The sequence below is a fragment of the Hyalella azteca genome, unplaced genomic scaffold, assembly GCF_000764305.2.
Source record: "Hyalella azteca isolate HAZT.00-mixed unplaced genomic scaffold, Hazt_2.0.2 contig10368, whole genome shotgun sequence".
NCBI lineage: Eukaryota > Metazoa > Arthropoda > Malacostraca > Amphipoda > Hyalellidae > Hyalella > Hyalella azteca.
In genome coordinates this window covers 241-21,703 of record NW_025940410.1, presented here as the reverse complement: position 1 = coordinate 21,703, position 21,463 = coordinate 241, and the positions used below count along the sequence as shown (strand labels likewise).

Below are 21,463 nucleotides of genomic sequence, written 5' to 3'. Positions count from 1 at the left end.
TTATATTTAAAAAGTTACACTCGTAAATAGCAAGGACAATTGAATTTTCATAATTTAGAATTTCCTTGGAAAATATATTGAAAACAGCGGGCAAGGAAAGATTCATTCGTTAAAGCAGCAGGTCTAATTTTAACTTCCCCAAAATTTTTTTTCATTCTTACAGAAGAATCCTAACGTCTTGATGAACATAGTATACAAGTTATTTCAAATTAATAATAATTAAATAATAAAAGAATGAAGGAAGAAGATGGCATAAGGAAATATAATACTCAGATATCCATGAAATATCCGAAAAAAAAAATAATAAGACATGATCAATTGACCGCCGTCATTTGGCAAACAAGAATAATAGTTTCCTATAGTTTATATCGACATGGGAATTTGCTTGAAAATTTTTTTTAACGATGAGAACTGAACACAATCGTATGATGCCGTGAGAAGAGTTTTACACAAGATTCACAGAAGGCATAGAAGCAAGAGACCAAACATATCTCGGTGCTGATAATAAGACAAGACTCTCACGCAAGGTCTCCATAGGAGGCGGATCACGGTCAGCTCGACAGCACATGCGGAGTTTGCGTCTTAACACCGCGACGATCTCAGCGCTAACTTCCTCTTCGAGACAATGCAAAGTCGTCGGCAACTTGAACTCGAAGAATGCAGAAATGATTCCACCCCCTTGGGCTTGCTAGGGGTTCACACGGCAGTCTTCACGTCTGCCTCTTAAGCTCGTCAGTCGTGAGAATCAAGGCAGTTACATCCCAGCAGGCATCTGACGTTGAAACAACGTTGATTATTGGTTGATTTCAGGTTGAAATGTTGAACAACCAAAATTAAACGTCATATCAACGTCGAAATCTGACCAACACTAGAAGGGACATAAAACAACCTTATTCCAACGTTGAAATAACGTCGATATTGGTACGTTGAATTTATACTAATTTTTAAACGTTGAATCAATGTTGATATCANAAAGATGTTGCTTCAATTTTCATTCTAAACTTCCTTTCACCCCGATATCAATGTCGTAATGTGTAGTTGATTCAACGTCGATTCAACCATAAAATTCAACGTAGCAGCAACGTCGTAGTAGCAACATTGATTCAACGTTGAATTGTAACGTCAGTACGACGTTGCATGAAAGATGTTGCTTCAATTTTCATTCTAAACCTCCTTTCACCCCGATCTCAATGTCGTAATGCGTAGTTGATTCAACGTCGATTCAACCACCGAATGCCTGCTGGGTATTGCATGATATTTCTCCTTCAACTCTTAAGTTACGACCAATTCTCAGAGCTATTTCAAAACAAGAATTGCGCACAGAATGCTGCATGATATACGTCGCACCCTCATAGGAATCCTTCTGGTTTACACTGACGGTTTGCACCAACAGGTCCTAACAGGTCCTATTATGAAAATCACTTTTAAAGTCCAAACAAACAATTGAATTCGCTATAGTCTCTAAGCAAAAAAAATAAACATAATTTCAACCAAAGTTTTATTAATTATTCTCGATCTCTATTATATATCGTCGATTTTTTCAAACAAATAATCGATCATTTCAATCGATAATTGGCAAGGCGAAATCAAAAGTTCGAGTCTTGCACACTAACGGTACGTGGGTTTGGATCATCAGGCCACCTTCAGGCCCTAGAGGTTACTCTGAGCATTTAAAATTATTGCGTTTTCGTCAAGGTATCCGCTTGACCAATACTCCTTATGATTTTTTATTCTGAAATTTCTCATAACTATTGAATTAATTCAACGTACTTTAAGTAAACACACTTAGACTGCACTTAGACGCGTGGGAACCTTAAACGTTGTCGCCAGATGCGAGACGACGCAACGGGATCGCGGCCGACGTTTCCGCTCAAAAGTGTAGCGCTGCTTCCGACGCTGAGCACAGCGCCGAGACGGCCGCTACCGCGTGAGTGCGCGGGTTCGGAGGTTTCCAAGTTCTGACATGAATAGACATATATTATAGAATATTCATCAATAAATGACACCAGTCGAGATATTGTTCCATTTGTAAAAATATATTGATAACGAGCTATTGTCCCCTACCAAAAACTTGATGACAATGCATACTGCTTGTTAATCGAAGCACATGAAAAAAATGTGCCATAATAAAATCAACTGGGAGTAAATTATGAATTATAGGTCATGATATCGACAGTCGGTGAACTTCTTCAAACTTTGATCAAATTTTAGAAAATTAACAAATTTCTTACAAAGAAAGGAAAAAACTGTTGTTACCAGAGCATAATAGCCCGCTCGGTGAGTATGCAACTTATCATTTCAGAAGGCTACAGCTCGTCTCCTCTGTCACATGGCAAATAAATAAGAATAATACGTACGCTTCACAGATGCCTGTTGTGCCCCACCTCCAGCAAAAGATATAAACAATTCAAATGAAATTCCATGCATGAGTTAGCGAACAGGCTTATATTTCGCGCACGAGAGTCGCATATACGGGAGAATTTGTCCCAAAAATAAGCTGCATGTTAAGCAAAATATTGACCCGAAAGAGCCATAAACTTCGACTTGTCACTCACCGCATAAAACGCAGTGAGATGCAGTCGCCAGTCAGTAATTCAGAAATGAATGTTCACGCAGATTAGATCGAAAGTGGATACTCACTCGTGCGTAACCGAAATGGCTTTGAAAATTTGGTGTTTGTCATCTGACAAGAGGAAGGCACTTTTTTCAACACCAACCAAACTACCAACTATGACGATTTTATCAATAATATTAGGCTCTTAATTTAGCCATGCTCATTAAACTCCATAAACTCAGTGGCAAAATGGACATGCTCAGTAAACTTTTGCTAATTTTTTTATGTAATTTTTTAATATTTTTTAATTGTCTGATCACAATCTTTGATTTTATTCCATATTGTCAGAGGCATTAAACTAATATATCACAAATTAATTATTGTTGGCCAATATACGGCGTAGAGCTGGCCGTACTTACGACTGTTCTACACGTATAGTAAACAATTTATGACGGATAGCGGAGATTATAAAATATCATACACTTGCAACAATCGCATGCAAATTAGGCTTAAATGAACCCCGATGGGAATTATATTGGCACACAACAGACCAAGAATTAATTATCCTAAGCACTTATAGAAAAATAAATTTTGACTACTTAGAAGTTCAATAAAAATTGTAAAAACCCAATCCAACCAGAAAACCAACGAAATGAGCGAAATTGGAGCTCATATCATTACGAGCGTATATGTATATATCTTCATATAAGCGGCGCAAATAATTGAGCGAAAAATTAGCCTGAAAGTGAAAGGTCGTCCTGAAGTGAGCTAACATCAGTCTGACAATAAATAATATATATCACAAGTAAATGCCAACAGATGCAAACAAAAACCCAAAAATCAACAGATAAATTTCAGCCAATCGCGAACTTCGATGTCGTGAGGAGGCTCATGGAAAGGAGGGGGCTCAATTATTTATAATAATGTATTAATATTAAACAGTAGCTTTTCTGTTATAGAAACCATGTTCTAGTGGTCACCCATAAGCTACTATGCAACTAACTAAAAATCCTTTAAATTATCACAAATTTTGAAAGCAGCATACGATGCATCACAAAACGAGTCAAATCAATAATTGGATAATAACACAATTTAAAGCGCAATTATTCGCAATATTGTCCTTCGATTAGCAAATTGAAGTTCTGGCGCGATGTAAAAATTTTTACGAGCGAATCTACTATTGACAGAAAATAAAATAAAAACAATGCATTATCAAAATAATAAAATGTAGCAGGCATGAATACGACAGACTCATGCAAGGTCTGCAACATTATATCCCTCGTAAAGTGTATGGTTGTGCGGCAATTAGTCGACTATCCTGCTACACGATTAATTTACAGACCGTCACGGCCTTGTCTCTCTGCTCCCGGAATAGCCGACATTTCAGACCAGAGCTTCGGGAACCCCTTGGTTGGCCCAGCAATTAGCAAATGTCTTCAATAATCACTCGATGAGAGGTAGTATGCAACAAGACTTACATATGTCGGTAGAAATTTATTGAGAAACGATGTAATTCACTATCACCAGATCCGGAGACTGTGAAATTCTTAGTGTCCATTGACATAAATAGCAGAAGAGGACACAAAATGCCTACATTTAATCCAGAGGTATCATTCATGTATAGAAATATTATGAAATATTATACTATTAGCAAAATATATTAAAATTGAACATTTTGAACCTCCTCACTATCGTAGCGAGCAAACATTACATCCTTCCCATGAGTTTTCAATCCCCGCAAAAAAATAACTAAGCTAAAAAGATCATAGACACTTTATCATACTTTTTTATTAACGTTTGTTCAATTATGCTGATTTATTTCAAGTTCAAAATATTTATAAGATAAAAAACCTGGATAGTTACAGCACAATACATTCGCGAAACGCTTGATTATAAACTAATTTTACTAGAATTGATAGAATTACTAGAATTGACAGCTGACCACAGCTACAGTGAAGTGGCGAATAGTGTCATTAGCCTTCCGAACAACTCGGTCTTTAACAAAGAACCTAGGAACACAAGTATAGAGACGCAATTAAGACCAGCACAGTCAAACCTTAACTGTTAGTACAAAAGTTCAAATAAAATTGTAAAAAAACAGCGTACTCCACCATACCCTAGTTCTGCCTTCGAGTACTTTCACTTCATTTTACGGAGCTTTCTACGACATGAACTTTTAGAGATAAAATCGAGCGAAAGCATGAGTGTAAGAATATGAAACCGAAATGCAGTTTTTTTGTCAGTGTCTGGGGCAGGTCGGAGGAACATTGGTTATGAGAACGAAAGCTGGCGGGTCGCTTTCCCTGCACAGCAGCAGCGTGCCGACCACGCGCCCACAACACGTCTGGCAGCGGCCTGTCCTGCGACCAGTGCAACATTGCGAGCCTATGATCGTCTAGATATTTCAATGTGGTTGCAAGCTAACGCTGATTGGAGGATTAAATAATACTTCAATAGATAAAATATCATGAAATTACAAATTATTAAATTAAATTGATATAACAGGAATTAATCATGAAACACATAGTAAACATTAGAATCAAAATACGGATGAAAGAGTGAGAAATCAAGCTAAGGTAGCCGTCAGCATGAAGAGCAGCTAAATTCCAGAACTCTTGTGTGTCAATGCATATTCATCAATGCAGGCCCTGAAGAATTTTAAGCCGCTCATCACCTTAGATGTGTGAGAGGATAAACTCGCAACACATTATAGAGGTCAAATTTCGCAACATGAATGGAAGACGGGCGGGGAATTTCCAACTCACCGGCGACTTTGTCAGCATAAAAATAATATCAAACAAGGGAGTGTTCGTACACTGTCAACACACATAATGATGAAAAAATAAAACAATAAATAACATCAAAAAGCATAGCAGCACACGACTGACACGAGTCAGTGATGAAACAGAGGCGCGAGCTGCCGAAGAAAGCGAGCAGCAGCGGCAGGCGCGTCTGGGCATCTCAGTGGCCCGCATACCGCAGGTCACCGCGAGCTTGCGCTCCATCCAAACCTTAATGCCGGACTGCCATGCATGCAGTTATCACGGCCAGTTTCCCCTACAGTTTTTTCTACAAATACGCCTAGAAGTCTGAATAATCAGAATATCCTATTATGATATAGGTAATTGTTGAATTAAATAATATTTTCAATCTACGTGAAAGTAAATCATTCCGTACTAAAGTACATCACATCTGAGAGAAATATTAGTAATTCAAATATTATCATGATGAAATCTGACCCGAATGGGTGGTTTCAACAAGCGTGTGAATTCTCTGCGATGGTGCACAGCGCTTCGCCTTATTGGCTGTGCAATGCAGGGATTTTCTTATATCAATCACAATATAATTCCTGTAGACCAATAGAACATTAGACTACAAATAAATGGAACGAGTTCTTTCAATGTATCTCCACAAATATTTGGGACAGACGATTGCTGCTGGCTTCGCTTATTGAATACTAAACAAATGGAAGAAAGTAGAACTCCTAGGCATTTCTTTAACTCTCCATTTAAACTAAACTGAAATATCATACAAAAAACAGGTTTCGATCACACGACGATTTTGTACGATGATGAGATAATTTAGAAGGAGCGACATTCGTAACTAATTGGATTGCATTCGTTTCAACACATATTAAAAAAAGTTCGTTCGTTTACGGATCTGAATAACTACCAATTTATTTGTTTATGAGTTATTGTATGGCAATTAAAGCAGCAAAACAGCCCTGTAATTCGTAGCATCAAAACCCTTTTCTCGTTTCCTTAAAATTATAGAATATCTCCCGATTCGATTAAAACAGATCTAATCATTTATTACAAATAAATTTTGTTTGAGCATAAAATTCCCAAAAATTAATAAAGGTTTTAACATGGAACTTGCTTAAAACTGCCTGAGTAGGAGAATCATGCTCCTAAAATCATAAAACCATATCAAACAAGTTTGCAGCAAGGCAGTCTTCACTCGATAATAACTTAATAAGTGACCAAAAACATAAGTTTTGGTGACCGCTCACGTCCCTCTTGATATGAAGACACAACGACGTCACGGCCCGGTCTCTATTAAATAAAAAACTATTTGTGAAGCGCTGAGCCAGCCAGACCTCAGAGGTCAATGGCAGGCTGTCGCTGAAAACGCAACCCGTGCCCTGTACGTCTCGAGTGGAGAGACGCTGAGGTGGCATCTTCCCATTTCAGTTCCTCGGTTATCCAGCAATTTTGCGCCCGATTATACTTCCCAATTGCGTTTAGAGTGATAGAAGACATTATAAACATATATGTAAATTTGTCGTATGTTCTCTCTTATTTTTAGCGCATTTTCTGATTTATGGAAAAAATGCCCTATTGTGCTCGTCATGTCCGTCCGTCCGAGAAAATGCGCTCTCTGTCACTCACTGCAGTGAGAACTGAGTTATATTTTTAACTACTTTCAGGAGCTAGGTACGGATTTTTATACTGACAAAAAGTTGGAGGATTTGATATGGATGGATACATCCAAGGAAGTTCTTTTCAGCTCGCAAGGTTCAGACGAAAAACAACGGCTTTCAATTTTTGTGAAAATACACCCAAGATTTTGCGAAATTTCAGGAATTAAGCTTCAAAATCAATTTTCTGCATCCAGCACTAGAAATAATTCGTGATTTATGATCGTTCTTTGCAATGAGCGGGGGTCAGATCATCAACAACATATTGGTAAAACTAAAATAAAGCTGATCTTTACTAGCACAAACAAGATAGGTCAATGTAGCCATTGCTGAAGTGCAACCGAAGAGATGTGCATGGGTATGTCACAGTGAGGTGCCGTGATGAATAATGTAACACTCCGAACCGAGCAAGGCACCGGCTTACACAACTGGCCCGCGAAGTGACCACTTTAAATGGTTTCTGGACATCCAGCATTGAATTGCATATTCAATGCAAAAACAAGACATGGCCGGTTTTTGAGTCTGAGTGGATTAAAACCTCCTGGTAAATGACTAGAACTTGCGAAACCTTTTAAATAAAAACGGCAACTTTGTTACCGAGACGATGGCATGCCACGATGCCCACTGACTCATTACTTCAGCAAATTTTAGTTAATGCGTCTGCTTCAGATACGAGCTGAATTATACGAGTAATAACGCAAGCGACTAATAAGGCTGTTTGGATAGTGAAGTGTGGGTCTTACTTGCATTCCGGACTGGTCAGATATCAGCACATATTTGATGCTACAAGCTTTTTTATGCTTCTTCCAAAAGTAAAAAAACGCAACCGCGTTTGCAAATAAAAACTTTAGATTCACTTAAAGTAATTCCTTCTTCACCAATTACAGGAGTAAATTGATCGCAGTTCTATTTCCTCTATTGCATTCAATTTTATTTTGAATTTAGAATCCAATTTTCTAATTCAATATAAATAATCCGTTTCCCGTATGAAGAAATTCAGTGCAGTGCAGTTCCTGTTTCGAACAAGACTCAAAAATGTCAGCATGCTATGAAGCCTCATGTCTTTGGATCAACAGTGAATACAGGTGCACCGAACGAGTTTTTATCAGTGAACCGTTGCGAGCCTTTCAGAAAAAATTGTCGCCCAGCCACCAGGTTTCGAGCTCTTTTACTCTAATTCTAAGAAATGTTACGGTCATAAACTGCGCAACACTATGCATGAATATTATAAAAAAAAACACATACAATCTAATAGGGAACTTCATCTATGTTTTAAAAAAATTAATAATAATCAATTACTTTTTGCGTCTTACAAATTTAGGATTGGATAATTCAAGTTGGCATGGAGTTTCTTCTAAACGGCCTCCTAAAAATTTATGACCTCACCTTTCCAATTGTGAAATCAACAGGTCTCAACGCAATCAATTATATTAATTATATGCCTAAAACTATTTCTAGTTTTTGGATCATTTTATAAGCAATATTTCTAGGGCAGACAGCACGACGTCTCGAGCGCTAAGAAGAATGGGAGTACATCCTAATCGAGTCGTGAACGTAAACAGGTGATCAGAATCAAAACATGATTCACACTCACAACCGTTTTCAGTTTACAGTACAAAAATAAACACTACTCTATTAATTAAAACAAATTTCCCGTTTCTTTCGTAGTTCTTTATAGATCCTCTCAGGCTTAAAAATCCAAAATAGGATTTTAAATTGATTTATAATCCTAATTTTTCTTACGACTAACTTACTCACTGATGATTAGGTGTTGTAAGTAGCAGCGTTTCAGTTATATTGCTCCTCTGCCACTGAAATTTGGAAGAATATCTTCTAGGAATCATCAAGTCAAATTTTGCCCAGTAGATGCCACATATATTCAACTACACAACATAATGAGATTCACATATTTATCGATGATTTATTTAAGCCTTTTTAAGTCAAATTGCAACTTCATCCACTTGGTATCCACCACTAAAGGCTAAAAACAAGTCATGACATGACTGCGGTAGCACAACACATCCACACCTGACCACTGCAGCAATGCAACTGGCTGCTCGCGGTTCATTGCACCAAATATTGAGAGCCAAGTTTCGACATGTCTTGCTGAAACAATTTTGTGATAATTTGACCTGTATCATACAAATACCGTTATAAGGTTTCGATCTTTTAGAGGTGATCACAATTATTGTGCACGTTCTCGTAGGTTATTTCGATTCTTCAAACGTTGTGCACACCCTTCATGCATTTCCATACTTTTTGACCTTTACGTTAAATTTAAATTTTTGATGCAATAATAAATATGGAACCAGGGTCTTCCACCGCATTCCGTTCCGAAAAAGTAGTCTAGGACCAATTAGGTTTATTTTTATTTTTCTTCATATTCAATTATTTGTTACTAAAGGATAATTATTCCATGTTTTATTCCTTTAAGTGAGTTTGGGAGATAGTATAACCGTGTGATAGAAGTGTGCCAATCGAGATAAAATCAAAACTTATTTCCATACGTACCTTTTGCTGAGGGTTAGCATAGGTGTACCCATGGTTGAATTAATTCTAGCCAGCCGTACTTTGGGTGTACCAAAGTACGGCTGGGAAACCTTGGTGACCTCAGCACCAAAACCAAATAAGTAAATACTATTATTATTCAAGAAATCTTGATTAATTTCTTCCTAATAAAGCAATAGAAAAACTTGGCGCAATTTTGCAATTTTTTCATTGAATACCATTTTTAGACCTCAAAAAATAATACATTGAAAATATCATTAAAATTCTATTATTCAATAGATAATTAAACGTATCAATTGCCTCCTATATATAGTTGAAATTGAAAACCTACTCCTGCCAAATAAGGTATTTCAGGCTCCTCAATTTCAAAAATTCTCAATCCAACCTCCACCGACGCATGAGTGCATCGGCACTAACCGACCAGTTAATTATATCCCAAGGTCAACGCATACAGGAAGCGATAACTTTATATTAAACGCTTCCAAGCTTATAATTAGAAAATCGCAGTTTAATTGTAACTCGATGCAATATTATACAATTAAACGCTTCAGAGACACTCTCGCTTGCTAATTCTTTTTCTTTGCGTATATGAGATTCAATTTCCCCATTTGCTCGCAAATTAGTGCTCAATTTCTATTTCGTTAGTCCTCTTGCAATATTGCTGTTTGGTATATCAAGTAGCTTTTTAAGAAAGGTCGAGATCCCTGATTTCAGCATATCGAGCTGTCATCCATGAGCACTTTTTATGTATGTCAGTGATTTCTTCAATGTGCTGAATAGTTGTTCTCGAAGTTTTCTCTTATTCATATCACTGTAGATTTAATCCTGTATGTAATCAGCTCATACAGGATTCGATGCTTAATTAAACCGAATCAATTGTGTTAGCTAATTCAATCCAGCACTTCCTTCACACTGTTTCAAAATTGAATACTTTCCAATTCTTGTAGCGACCATGACAAATAAACCTCCACTGTTTTCTTCGGCAGTTGACTTGCCCTGTGCCCACCTACGCACGATGCCATAATGATATGAAATGCATTGCTGTGTGAAGGTGATGACAATATTCCATAACTGTAGTTTTACCATACAGTTTTTTTTTTTCAATTGTTCTTGGATGGAATATCTTCACTATCGCAATTTTTTGGTGACAGAGCTGGCCCGATAAGTGAGAAGCCGAACAGTGGTCACCATCTCGTTATTAAGATACGTACATTTTTGGTGTGCGTAATAATAATCCATGCTTTTGACAGGTAATATGTAGCCGTTCATAATATTAATATGTAAATTTTAAAGTGAATATTCCATCATTAGAATACTGATTAATAATTTTTGTCTAACCTTTTCGGACTGGCAATTCGAGACAGTGTGATTGTCAAACTGACAAGGCATTATCCACAATCATGCACATTTAGCGCATTTGGACTTGAAAACTCGCTTGGTTAGTACTGTAGAATGATTCAAAACAATTTTACGTATATTAAGACCTCTTTATACAGCAAACTATAGATTCTTTCCATTAGTTATGACAAGTAACAGACTCGTGGCTAATGTCTCCCTATAAATATGAATGGCAAATTAACTCGTGGAATTTGGCAACTTAACTCGTGGAATTTGGCAACTTAACTCGTGTATGATAAATTAACTCGAGAAATTTCCTCATTTTACACTCAACCGGATGTGAGTTCATAATTGTGAGGGCATTCCAAATGTGAGGGCATTTCCCTCCCAATTCCATGACTGTATGAGGGTAGTGACTCGAATTACATTAATGACTCGAGGGTTATCGGAAATAATTCAAACAGCACACGCACATTCTAGCATTATTCTGTATCGGTAGAGCCAATTTATTTATCTCATACGAATAACTCAACAAGACCTATCGAGCAGATGATTTATAATCCCGCTAACTGTTTGTGCGGGAGTTACTTTCAGTCACGACTTGCTGGAAAATTTACGAGCCTTCCCGAAGCGATGGCAGCTCTACTGCAATTGACCATCCTGAGCGCTCTGTGGTCATCTGATCTCACACTTGATGTATGACTAGGCTGCAGGAAAATCATACCAGCCAGCTCATTGTGTAAAAGATTTATTAAACTCGTAAAATTAACATTTTTGCAATTCTCCTATTCTTATGTAGGTATTCTACTTAGTTATCGCAGGCATATAGCGATGAGTGAATACGGCGATGAATTTATCAGCTTCACTTGTGAAGTATGGAAGAGTTTCATTCAATAATACAATATAATTTGATCATTGCCATTGATGTTTTCAATAAAATCACGATTGTCATAAAACATGGACTGTCTGCCATAACGACCTATTAGTATCACTAGTCAGTGAAGGAGTCGGAGATGATCTGAGGCTTGAAGTCGGGCCGAGCAGCCGCCGACAACAGCGGTCCGTACAGCTCAAGCCGCTGGGTCATCTGAAACACAGATGCAGTAGCCATATTTGTTGCAACTATAATATTCTTCGTAGGTTATTGTAATAGAGCAGCAAGAATTCAAAACAGCAACATTTTCTTATTGCGAGTGAAATTTAATTTATCATTGAATTCGCAACTCTGTTTCGAGTACCTGAACTCAGCTCTATACTGGTTTTCATTTTGATAAACATTGCCGAGGACGTGAGTAAAATTTTGGAGTTAATGAGTTAATGTTTAAATTTTAAACTCTTTGTCACCTAAATTTTTTATGGAAGGCCTCTATCCACTTTGAAGTGAATACAGTCTTTCCTCAATCAGAAAAATTGTCAACATAATGAATCGTTTCAGCCATTGACTGCGGCACTGCTGTACGCCATCTTTGGATAGTTATCAAAGACGAATTGTACAAAAATAAACTAAAGCTTTTGTAAAAGGCGATGAGAGTCAAGTTAAATCAGTTACTGTCGACTATATTCTAGGGCCTTGAGCCATTATCGAAGTGCCTTGACTAACAGCAATGCAAACACCGAGCGATCTATATTTTAAAGTATAAATCGCCAGAAAAATGAGCCTTGCATTCGATTAGTATAATAGCATAGTATCTTCGGTGTAGAAGAATAGGCCTGATACGCCTTTCGCCTTTTGAAAGGATCTTTAATCTACATCGTTATTGAAAAACCATATCCTTCAATTTAATTATTCTTCCATAAAGATCAGTTGATTAGTTAGATTAGTGTCGCAATTTGTTGACTTTGTTCTACGCTTCTATCCCATACTATAGTTATACTGGATATAAGTCATGTATGAATATAAAAAGTAAGAATATAAACTGAGTAGTTATGAGGGTCTCAGGATATTGAGATTATGCATGCAATACGCACCCTGAAGCCCCACTTGTCTTTGATTTGGCGGCATAAATTGAGGTCCATCTCCACCACCAGCAAGCCGTCGCTGGTGCGCGACAAACCCTGCGAGGCAATTAAACGTTATAAAACATCATTGCTATAGTTATGGCTACCTCGCACTCTGCTAATAATTTTACTTTATTAGTTTTCTACATAAGTTTCTGACGAAGGCTTGAAACTTCCAAAACTGTGATCCCAGCATCGAATTGAAAAAAAAATTATTCTTGGGTTTCCGCACAGTACAATTGCGAGCGTTAATCTTAAGTAATACCAACTGTAACGCTAATAGTAATGCCCTCAAATGAACAGTGCAATATGGATGTCGTACAGGCGTCCTAGAGCCGTCAGGAGCCGTGACGTAGGAGGAGCCGTAGAAGTGACCAAGGTCGTGGTGCGCGGGCTGGCCGTCTGCCGAGGTGAAGGGGCGCGGGTAGTGCTCTGTACCCACGCGGTTGATGGCGCACGTGAAGTAGCTGTTGGCTATGGCCGCGTTGCGGGCCTCGACGCCCCACAGAGGCTCGCTGTGTAAAAACCAATGAGGGTTAAACTTCATGTAGTTGATAGAAAATAAATAATGATGTTCTTTAAAGCAGGGAATGATAGATATGTATGATAGAGCAACTTGGGCAGGGTGGCCCAATGGTTACAGTTCAGAGTACCAGGAGTGGAGCAGAGAGGCGCGGGTTCGAACCCAGCTCTGTGCGCCAGCTTCTGGTCAGAATCGGCAAGGAGGCCGGGCGGTTAAGCAGTAAGCAGCACAGCAGAATTGTAGCAGTGAGTTGCGAGTTCGAGACCGCAAAATTATGTGAATGTTCTGCGATGTTAAGAATCGGCGACAGCCCTACGTCCTACTAAACGCTGAAACCACTATTATTATGAGAACATTATTAGCTTTGACGTCCCCAAGGCTCACCATCAAAATTATGATTAAAAAACATTCTATTATTTGCATGTATTATTCTTACATGTTACGTTGATGCTGATTAAACACACACCAATAAAAATAATACTCCTCAATGAAGGGTATTGTGACAGGTATTTTTGCTGTGGGCATAGTGAGCATTTGTACACCTTACATCCTGAGCATCCTACTGCCACATACGTTTCGGTCTCGTAACAACGGTCGCAATTATAACGTAGCGGACGTGCAATCTGTTCTTTCTCGCAATAATTTGGTAATTTCATTGCAGCTAAAAAACTTACTTTTTTGTACAGTCATTATGTATACGAGTTGATTTTTCAGTACTTTACTCTCATGAATGTTTCTTTGCATATTTGCTTGGAAACACCTTGTAGCCGCAAAAATGCGACCCAATTGAGAAAGACAAAAAGTACGAGATTAGTGAATATATCATGATTCTCTGAAATCTTCTCGAATATTCAAACGGTAAAATGTTGGAATATCGAGTGCTAGTATAAAAATGGCGGAAATTAGACAGAATATTACTACTACGTTAATTCTAAATATTGCGACGTCTTCATTCAGATGAAATTGCGATTTTTTTATGAATTGCGATTACCTGAGGCCGTCCAGAGTAGCGGAAGGATTGAAGACGATCTCAGCGCCGTTGATGCCGTACATCATCCAGTTCTGAGGGTGATGCCGTCCGTAGCAGATGTTCACGGCTAGCTTCCCGAACTGAGTCTGCAATGAACAATCATTTCATTACTGGAACAAGTGTACAAGAAGTAGTGATATATTCTTACTGTTTACTCGTTTTATTTAGATTTTTCAGTTCAAATGTTGATTTATCAGGAGTTTTCTAATTTATTTATTGGCTATTTAAATTAACGTGAAGAAGTTCTTCATCTTCACTGACATTGTTGGAATTTATTCGATACTGTCGTCTCATAAAGTATCCTTAAGTGATCAAATACCCAATGGGGAAATTGACTGTTTAGATCAAGGAACTGACGCTGAAGACGGGGTGCCCGGTGTTGCCAGACTCGTAGTAGGTGCTCTCATTAAAGTCGCCCACTCTGGGGATGTGGTTCTTCCTCGACTTGCCGATGACGCGGCCAGTATTGCTCACCACCACCGCAGTGTTCCACAGCACGTCGCCGTGATTGGTGTCTCGCTCCAGTATGGGTGAGATGATCACCATGTTGTGCTCTCGCGCAATCTAGGTAAAAAAAATATAACTCAGTTAACACTGCAGTGAGTGACAGAGAGCGCATTTTCTCGTCGACGAAAACTTGAGGTCACGGACGGACGGACGGACATGGCGAGCACAATAGTGTATTTTTTCCATAAATGAGAAAATGCGCTAAAAAAGTACATGATTGCATGTTTTTCCACAACAATCGCGGAGAAGAATGAGGCTTCATCAAGATTTTAATATCCAAGATAAAATGAATAAATAAACACCAAATATACATTTATGTTTCAATTGGTGCTAACTTCAGACGTCAGAAGGAGCTGAGCAGCAAATGTCTACCTTCTGAATGAACTGCGTGGTTGGTCCGTCTTCTGCAGGCTCAGCGAACTCGCACCACGGTAGCTTTTCTCGCGTGCAGAAGGCGAAGGGCATGTCTGAAAAATTGGTGAAATTCAGCGATTAATTCCACAACAATATCGCTCAAATATATTTAAAGCATCTAACTATTACTTTTTGATGAATAAATGTGGAAATGAAAATGTATAAGGGTCATTTAAGCTGTTTATAAGAAAAACACAATTGGGAGATTTTTTATCATGAACACCAGCTAAATAAAAAACAGTTCCAAATAAAAGTCTAGGTTGTGCCTTGAAAACATTTCTAGAAACACAAGACTCACTCCAAGCTTCCTGCAGGCACAAGACATTGACCCCCGCCATTGCCGCGGCCCGCGCTATGGTGGCACAGCGGGCGAGGAGAGCGTCGCGCTGCTGCTGTACAGGGGCCGTTGTGGGCAGCACGATCTTGTTCTGCACGAGTCCGACACGCACTACGCTGCACCACGCCAAACATTAAATTAATGTACAAACTACAAAAAGGCTGAGAAAACGTCTGAAAATGAGGGTGAAAGATTGTCGAAAAGAGATTTTTTCTTCCCGAGTGGAATACTTATAGTGTCTGTCTGACGTCAGAGTGTATGAGTATTAAAATCTTCGGATCGCTCAAATCATAAGATAAATGAGAATTTAAGAATGAAAGGAATGGAACAAAATTAATCATATTTTATTGAAGACGTTTTGTAGACCAGCACAGTTATTAGTTACAAAATTTCAATGATGCAGACATAATCAATTGAATGTCTTAATTTACGCGAAAGAAATCAAACTTAAACTGGAAGATATATGGCCAAAACTACGAAAAAAAACTTAATTGACAATTTCTAATTGATAAGAACTGCAAGTGTTGTCAAGAAAAGTATTTCGTTTAAAAATGTGCAATGATTTAAAAATCTTCACACCTAAAACGCCGGAAGGAGAGGCTAAACTTTTTAAATCGATTCGGACAAATGTATCAATTGCTGAAGTTCGAAATTTACCGTTAAATTTTAATAAATGTGACCTACGAAATCACAAAGCATTTTCGACTCCCAGCTCTAGAATAAATTAGACACACTAATATTCATGAGATCGACGGCCATAAGGCCACATCAGGCCTATTCTTCAGCGTCAACATCAAAAGGATATGACATGATATGATAAGGAGGAGGAGGTTACAAAACGGGAAATTTTCCATTGCACTTTCCCATACCTCCACGTTGTAATATCAAATTTTTTATCCAATTTTATCCAAACAGTTTGCCGTGAAATTTTGTCTTTACTCGAATTAACGAGGTCATGTTTGAGCAAAGCTGCTTCTTAGGTTGAAAGAAGAAAACTAATTTAATGCACTATAACATATTCTGATTCTACTTCTAAAACTATGGCTACAGAATATTTCCTAAAGGCCAACTTGTATGTTTTATAGGTCAATAATTCTAAATTGCATCCTTCTTCAGGCGTAATGGTATCCTTCCTGCCCGGATGCGGCCCTCTGCACTGGTTTACGAGTACCGTTTGTATGCATTGCGCATCAATGAAATAATTGTGAATTTTCTTTACATTTTTCTTGATTTTAAATTTCTGATGACTTAAAAAGCTCTATCTGAAAATGTGAAATGACATGATTAGGGCATCAAATGTAAAAAAAAATATAACTCAAAACTCACTGCAGTGAGTGACAGAGAGCGCATTTTCTCGTCGACGAAAACTTGAAGTCACGGACAGACAGACAGACAGACAGACAGACAGACGAACGGACAGACGGACGGACGGACATGGCGAGCACAATAGTGCATTTTTAACATAAATGAGAAAATGCGCTAAAAATACGATTTTCGTAAAAAAAACATAGGCATAGAACAGGACTGAGAGTAATCAATAGCACTAAATATGTTTGTTTTGTTTTGAAGACATAACTGAAGTCAACATCATAAAAATAGAAATAATTAGCAATTCGTATGTGACGAAGAATTTCAAAATTTTTGTCTCTTGTATCATTTTTTGGATGGAAAAATTATTTCAGTTTTAATAGCAAGACTTGAGAAGAGAAGAATATTGTCATCTAGAAATTCCAAAAGTAAAATTTATTAGTCTTGCAGAACTATCAGAACTATTATTAATCTTGCATATTTATTATTATATGAATTAGTTTCTATTCGCGGTGTTGCCTCAGGGTCCAAAATTGTGTCACTGTGTACCATGCAGCAAAGAAATCGCACTAGGCTATCATATGTCAACGACCTGTCTAAAATGGAATTTAAAACTATTAAATTACAAACTGCAAGTTATTTGTAGGTTTCATTAAAGAACAAGTAAAACCATTTTTTTGCGTCTCACCGAGGAGTTGTTATGTCTTCCTTGGCAGCATCGAACTTGAAGGCCTTGATCTCAAAGCTGCCCTCCTGAGCGGCGTCCAGGGCTGACTGTGGCAGCGTTATGCGCCTGCGCAACATTTAATACTAAACCACAGTTACTGTCAGCATTAGCAGTGTTTTGGATGCAATCCATCTAAAGATTAACGAAAAATATTCATTTTCTCTGCAAATGGGTCCTCGACCATTCAGGAACAAAGCACATACACTAGCCTGTTTTTTTTTCGTACAGCATCGACGAAATGTTCATAATGCTCTACCAAAGAGTATAAGTAACATCATTTCACAATATATCGCATATTATTCAGTCTCAGATAATTTTATCTCGAGTTTAATTTCCATCAAAAAGAACCGAAGTTTTGCCTACTTTATGGGTAAACTCACGGCACATCTCGTCCGTAAAGTATCCTCTTGACCTCGGCCAGTTCAGCAGGCGGGAGATGTTTCTCCAAACATTCGTCCACGCTGGTCAGCTGCTGCTGCTTGTCTCCTGACGACATGATCGCTGCCTAGGCCAACACGAGTCTTTTTATTCGGACTACAATAACCGATCAAACTGTGGTCTAATATAAAACAATGATAAATGGGGTGAAAAACAATAATAATTACAATTTGTCATGGATTTTTACAGGCTTCGTAATTGCTTATTTATACAATCACTAGAGTTAGTTTCAGTCCTCTAAATTTATTAGGAGCTTTTTCGCACATTAATTGCGATCACTTCATTGGATGAATACGGCTCAACCCATTAAGTCCCCGTATACAATTTTTTTACTCGCTATGAAACTTGCAATAATTGAGGTAAATAGTATTGTACACACACAGGTTAGGTAACACATGTTATAACTTTTTCTTAGAAATTGAATTTGCGTTTCTGGTTAACTTTTATACTGGTGTATTTTCAGTACATAAACAAAATTTAATTTGCCAAATTATCGCAAATTATCGTCAACAACCAGTCGTATATGAAGATTGCTATGGAATGTCTAACAGCTACGTTAAATCAGATCGCTACCGTGAATACAGATCGGTGTTCTGAGCTCATCGTTGTGAAGACGGGAACTCGTATGGCTGTTTAACACTGTCCTTTGCAGCCAATGAGACACTGAGCGCTCTCTGCCGCCAATACGACACAGAGCGCACTCTGCCACCAATACGACACTGAGCGCACTCTGCCACCAATACGACACTGAGCGCACTCTGCCACCAATACGACACTGAGCGCACTCTGCCACCAATACAACACTGAGCGCACTCTGCCACCAATACGACACTGCATGAGTGCACACAGCTGCCGATAAAACACTTCAAGTTTCAAGCGTTCAAAGTGCAAAAAACCGACCTTCCATAATAAGATGCAATCTGGCATTGGTCAGAATTAATTGCAACGCTTTAATGTACAGACAGAAAAAAATCTGACATAACTGTATTTTTTATTATTCAAGTGCGCTAATCAATTTGTACTAATAGGAAATTATTACGAGAGCAATACATTCACGCAGTTTGTTGCTGTGTGACCAATGTGTTCAAAATTGAATGATTTAAACAAACTGAAACTCCTGCAATAAGTTTAAATTACCGCATCTTGTTGCTATCTTTAGAGTAATAATATGGTTATAACGGCTAGTTAGAGTAATAATGGTTATAATGGTTAGTTATCGCTTTACATTACCTTATAAGTCGTAAAAATAATTTTTATTATCTAGTTTTGAGACGTCAGAATCTCATGGGTTCAATCCTCTAACTTCATCTTCATATCTGGCTGCAAGTGGCTAAGAAGCCCGCATGTATAGCGGATTATGTATAGCCACTGTATGTATAGCAGATGTATAGCGGGTTATGTATAGCCACTGTATGTATAGCAGATGTATAGCGGATTATGTATAGCCACTGTATGTATATCAGATGTATAGCGGGTTATGTATAGCCACTGTATGTATATCAGATGTATAGCGGATTATGGTACTCACTCACTGACTGAGAGGCTGTGATGGCCATGAAAGGCTCGTCACATCATCTGTATTGCAGCTCACGTACCGCAATGCTAACGCCTAGCATCAGTGGACGATTGTTTGTACACGCATCTTCTTAGTATTTATGAACATCCATTTTAAGAAAACTAAGCTCTAATAGTTGAAAAGTCAGTACAAGGTGTTGAATAATGAATCAAAAGCATTTTAATGCGTTTTTATCATTTGCATTTAGTTTCTCTAGCTCTAAACTCATCAAAATTCACATCTATATCAAATACACAAGATAACTCAATTATTTATGTCTAGGAACGCACACAGTTTTTGCCAGCATCATTTGCTCTTGACGCATAACGCAATGCTCACTTTTCATATAAACAGCTCAATTCATTTATGGGAAAATTCTTACCTCAGTTCCAACAACGTAAGGAGAACGAATATTGTGACCGGGCCCGACACGGCAGTGTTGGAGGCACTGAGGAGACAGCTCTACAACAGGCACCAGCTCGCTATACTTGGTAACTCGCTCTGTGTGAACGCTCAACCTTTATCGACGTTTCCACGGCCGAGATAATGCGCGAAACGAATTCAGGAGCGCGTTCAGGAGCGCTGGAATTCATTCAATATTATTACTTTATGTTTTGTAATTAAAAGACGAAATTACGGAGATTTAAATAGTTATTACTATCCTGAATACATCTCATCGATTTTTTATAAGCTTTATGCAGATGATAGTGTATGATATACAAGATATTCAGACGGGTCATTGAGAAATGCCAAATATCATGCCTAACAGGTTCGCATTCAAAGTTTCTTTCGAGGGTTAAAATGTGCAGACACAACAACATTTCATTTTCCTGAATACACGAGCGTTTTTTCTACTAACATAATCGTGCTCGCGTACACACTTGAACATACGCAGTGACACTTCATTTACGACAGGGGGGGAACGAAGGGTGAAGTCGGGAGGTAAGGGAGCAGGGTAGCGAAAGGGGAGAGTAATTGAGGCATAGGCTAAGAAAAAGCCATTCAATGATACTATCCATCCCTTATTTTCTAAGTAATCATCACAATACTTTTTAAAAATGCAGCTATGGCACTTTTGGTATTTTAGTTTTTCTATCCTGTCTTATTTAGTATTTTAGCCCAGTTGTTAAAGTTCAGAGTACCAAGATTGGAGCAGAGAGGCGCGGGTTCGATCCCAGCTCTGTGCGACAGTTTCTGGTCAGAATCGGCAAGGAGGCCAGGCGGTTAAGCACAGCAGAATTGTAGCAGTGAGTTGCGAGTTAGAGACCGCAAAATGATGTGAATATTCTGCGATGTTAAGAATCAGCGACAGGCCTACGGCCTACTAAGTGCTGAAACCGCTATTATTATTATTTATCTCTACTAGTCTAAGTGCTCTTCCAATATCGCAAGCTAACTGTTCAAATGTCCGAGACGTAGTGTTGACCCGTCAACTTCTGTTCAACATGAGCATTATTGCCGTCAATCACTTCCACACCCACTAACCTTACTCACACGCATTTTACTGCACGTCAATGCACCAATTTTTATCTTTCCTTGTAATGATCAAAATGTAATATGAATTTTTTTAATACTAAAGTTCTGGCACTCGCCATTCCGCGTTTTTACCTGCAATAAATGTAAAAATTTTGGAAAATTTGTATCAGTTAATTTAGCACAGCGTCGGGGATTAAACGCTGAGCAATTTAAATCCATAGACTCCATATTTATCTTGCATTTACAATAATTTTATTTGCACTTACTTTCAGTCTAGGTAGCTGCTTCAGAGTTTATTGTCCGCACTTCTACGCTCTTTAAACATGAACG

General features: G+C 38.1%; 2 protein-coding genes across 3 annotated transcripts in view; both read right to left on the bottom strand.

The window, feature by feature from the left end:
* Positions 1–8,843, bottom strand: part of LOC108665564 — a 61,804-nt gene extending 52,961 nt beyond the window's left edge. The window contains exon 1 of the mRNA XM_018152336.2: positions 8,733–8,843. The gene's annotated coding sequence lies outside the window, so the exon portion shown is untranslated. The remainder of the gene's footprint in view (positions 1–8,732) is intronic.
* Positions 8,844–11,552: 2,709 nt separating this feature from the next.
* Positions 11,553–20,144, bottom strand: LOC108665566 (beta-ureidopropionase). 2 transcript variants are annotated; one of them, XM_018152339.2, is made up of 10 exons: positions 20,040–20,144; positions 18,045–18,169; positions 17,626–17,730; positions 15,591–15,745; positions 15,251–15,345; positions 14,729–14,935; positions 14,333–14,457; positions 13,141–13,333; positions 12,789–12,875; positions 11,553–11,907 (listed from the first exon to the last, which is right to left on the bottom strand). In XM_018152339.2, the coding sequence occupies exons 2-10, from the start codon at positions 18,158–18,160 to the stop codon at positions 11,812–11,814; spliced, it is 1,179 nt and encodes a 392-aa protein (XP_018007828.1). In that variant the 5' UTR covers positions 18,161–18,169; positions 20,040–20,144; the 3' UTR covers positions 11,553–11,811. The 2 variants fall into 2 exon arrangements, with proteins under 2 accessions (XP_018007828.1, XP_018007827.1); XM_018152338.2 differs by having other exon boundaries at positions 18,045–18,223; positions 20,040–20,135.
* Between the last annotated feature and the right edge of the window lie 1,319 nt (positions 20,145–21,463).

Bases quoted from the DNA above. Each gene is read 5' to 3' on its own strand.
- LOC108665566 (XM_018152339.2), bottom strand. From the start codon at position 18,160: ATGTCGTCAGGAGACAAGCAGCAGCAGCTGACCAGCGTGGACGAATGT. The intron at 17,731-18,044 runs GTGAGTTTACCC...AATGTTGCGCAG, and splicing joins CTTTACGGACGAGATGTGCC to GCGCATAACGCTGCCACAGT. The intron at 13,334-14,332 runs GTAATCGCAATT...GTTTTTACACAG, and splicing joins GCTACTCTGGACGGCCTCAG to CGAGCCTCTGTGGGGCGTCG.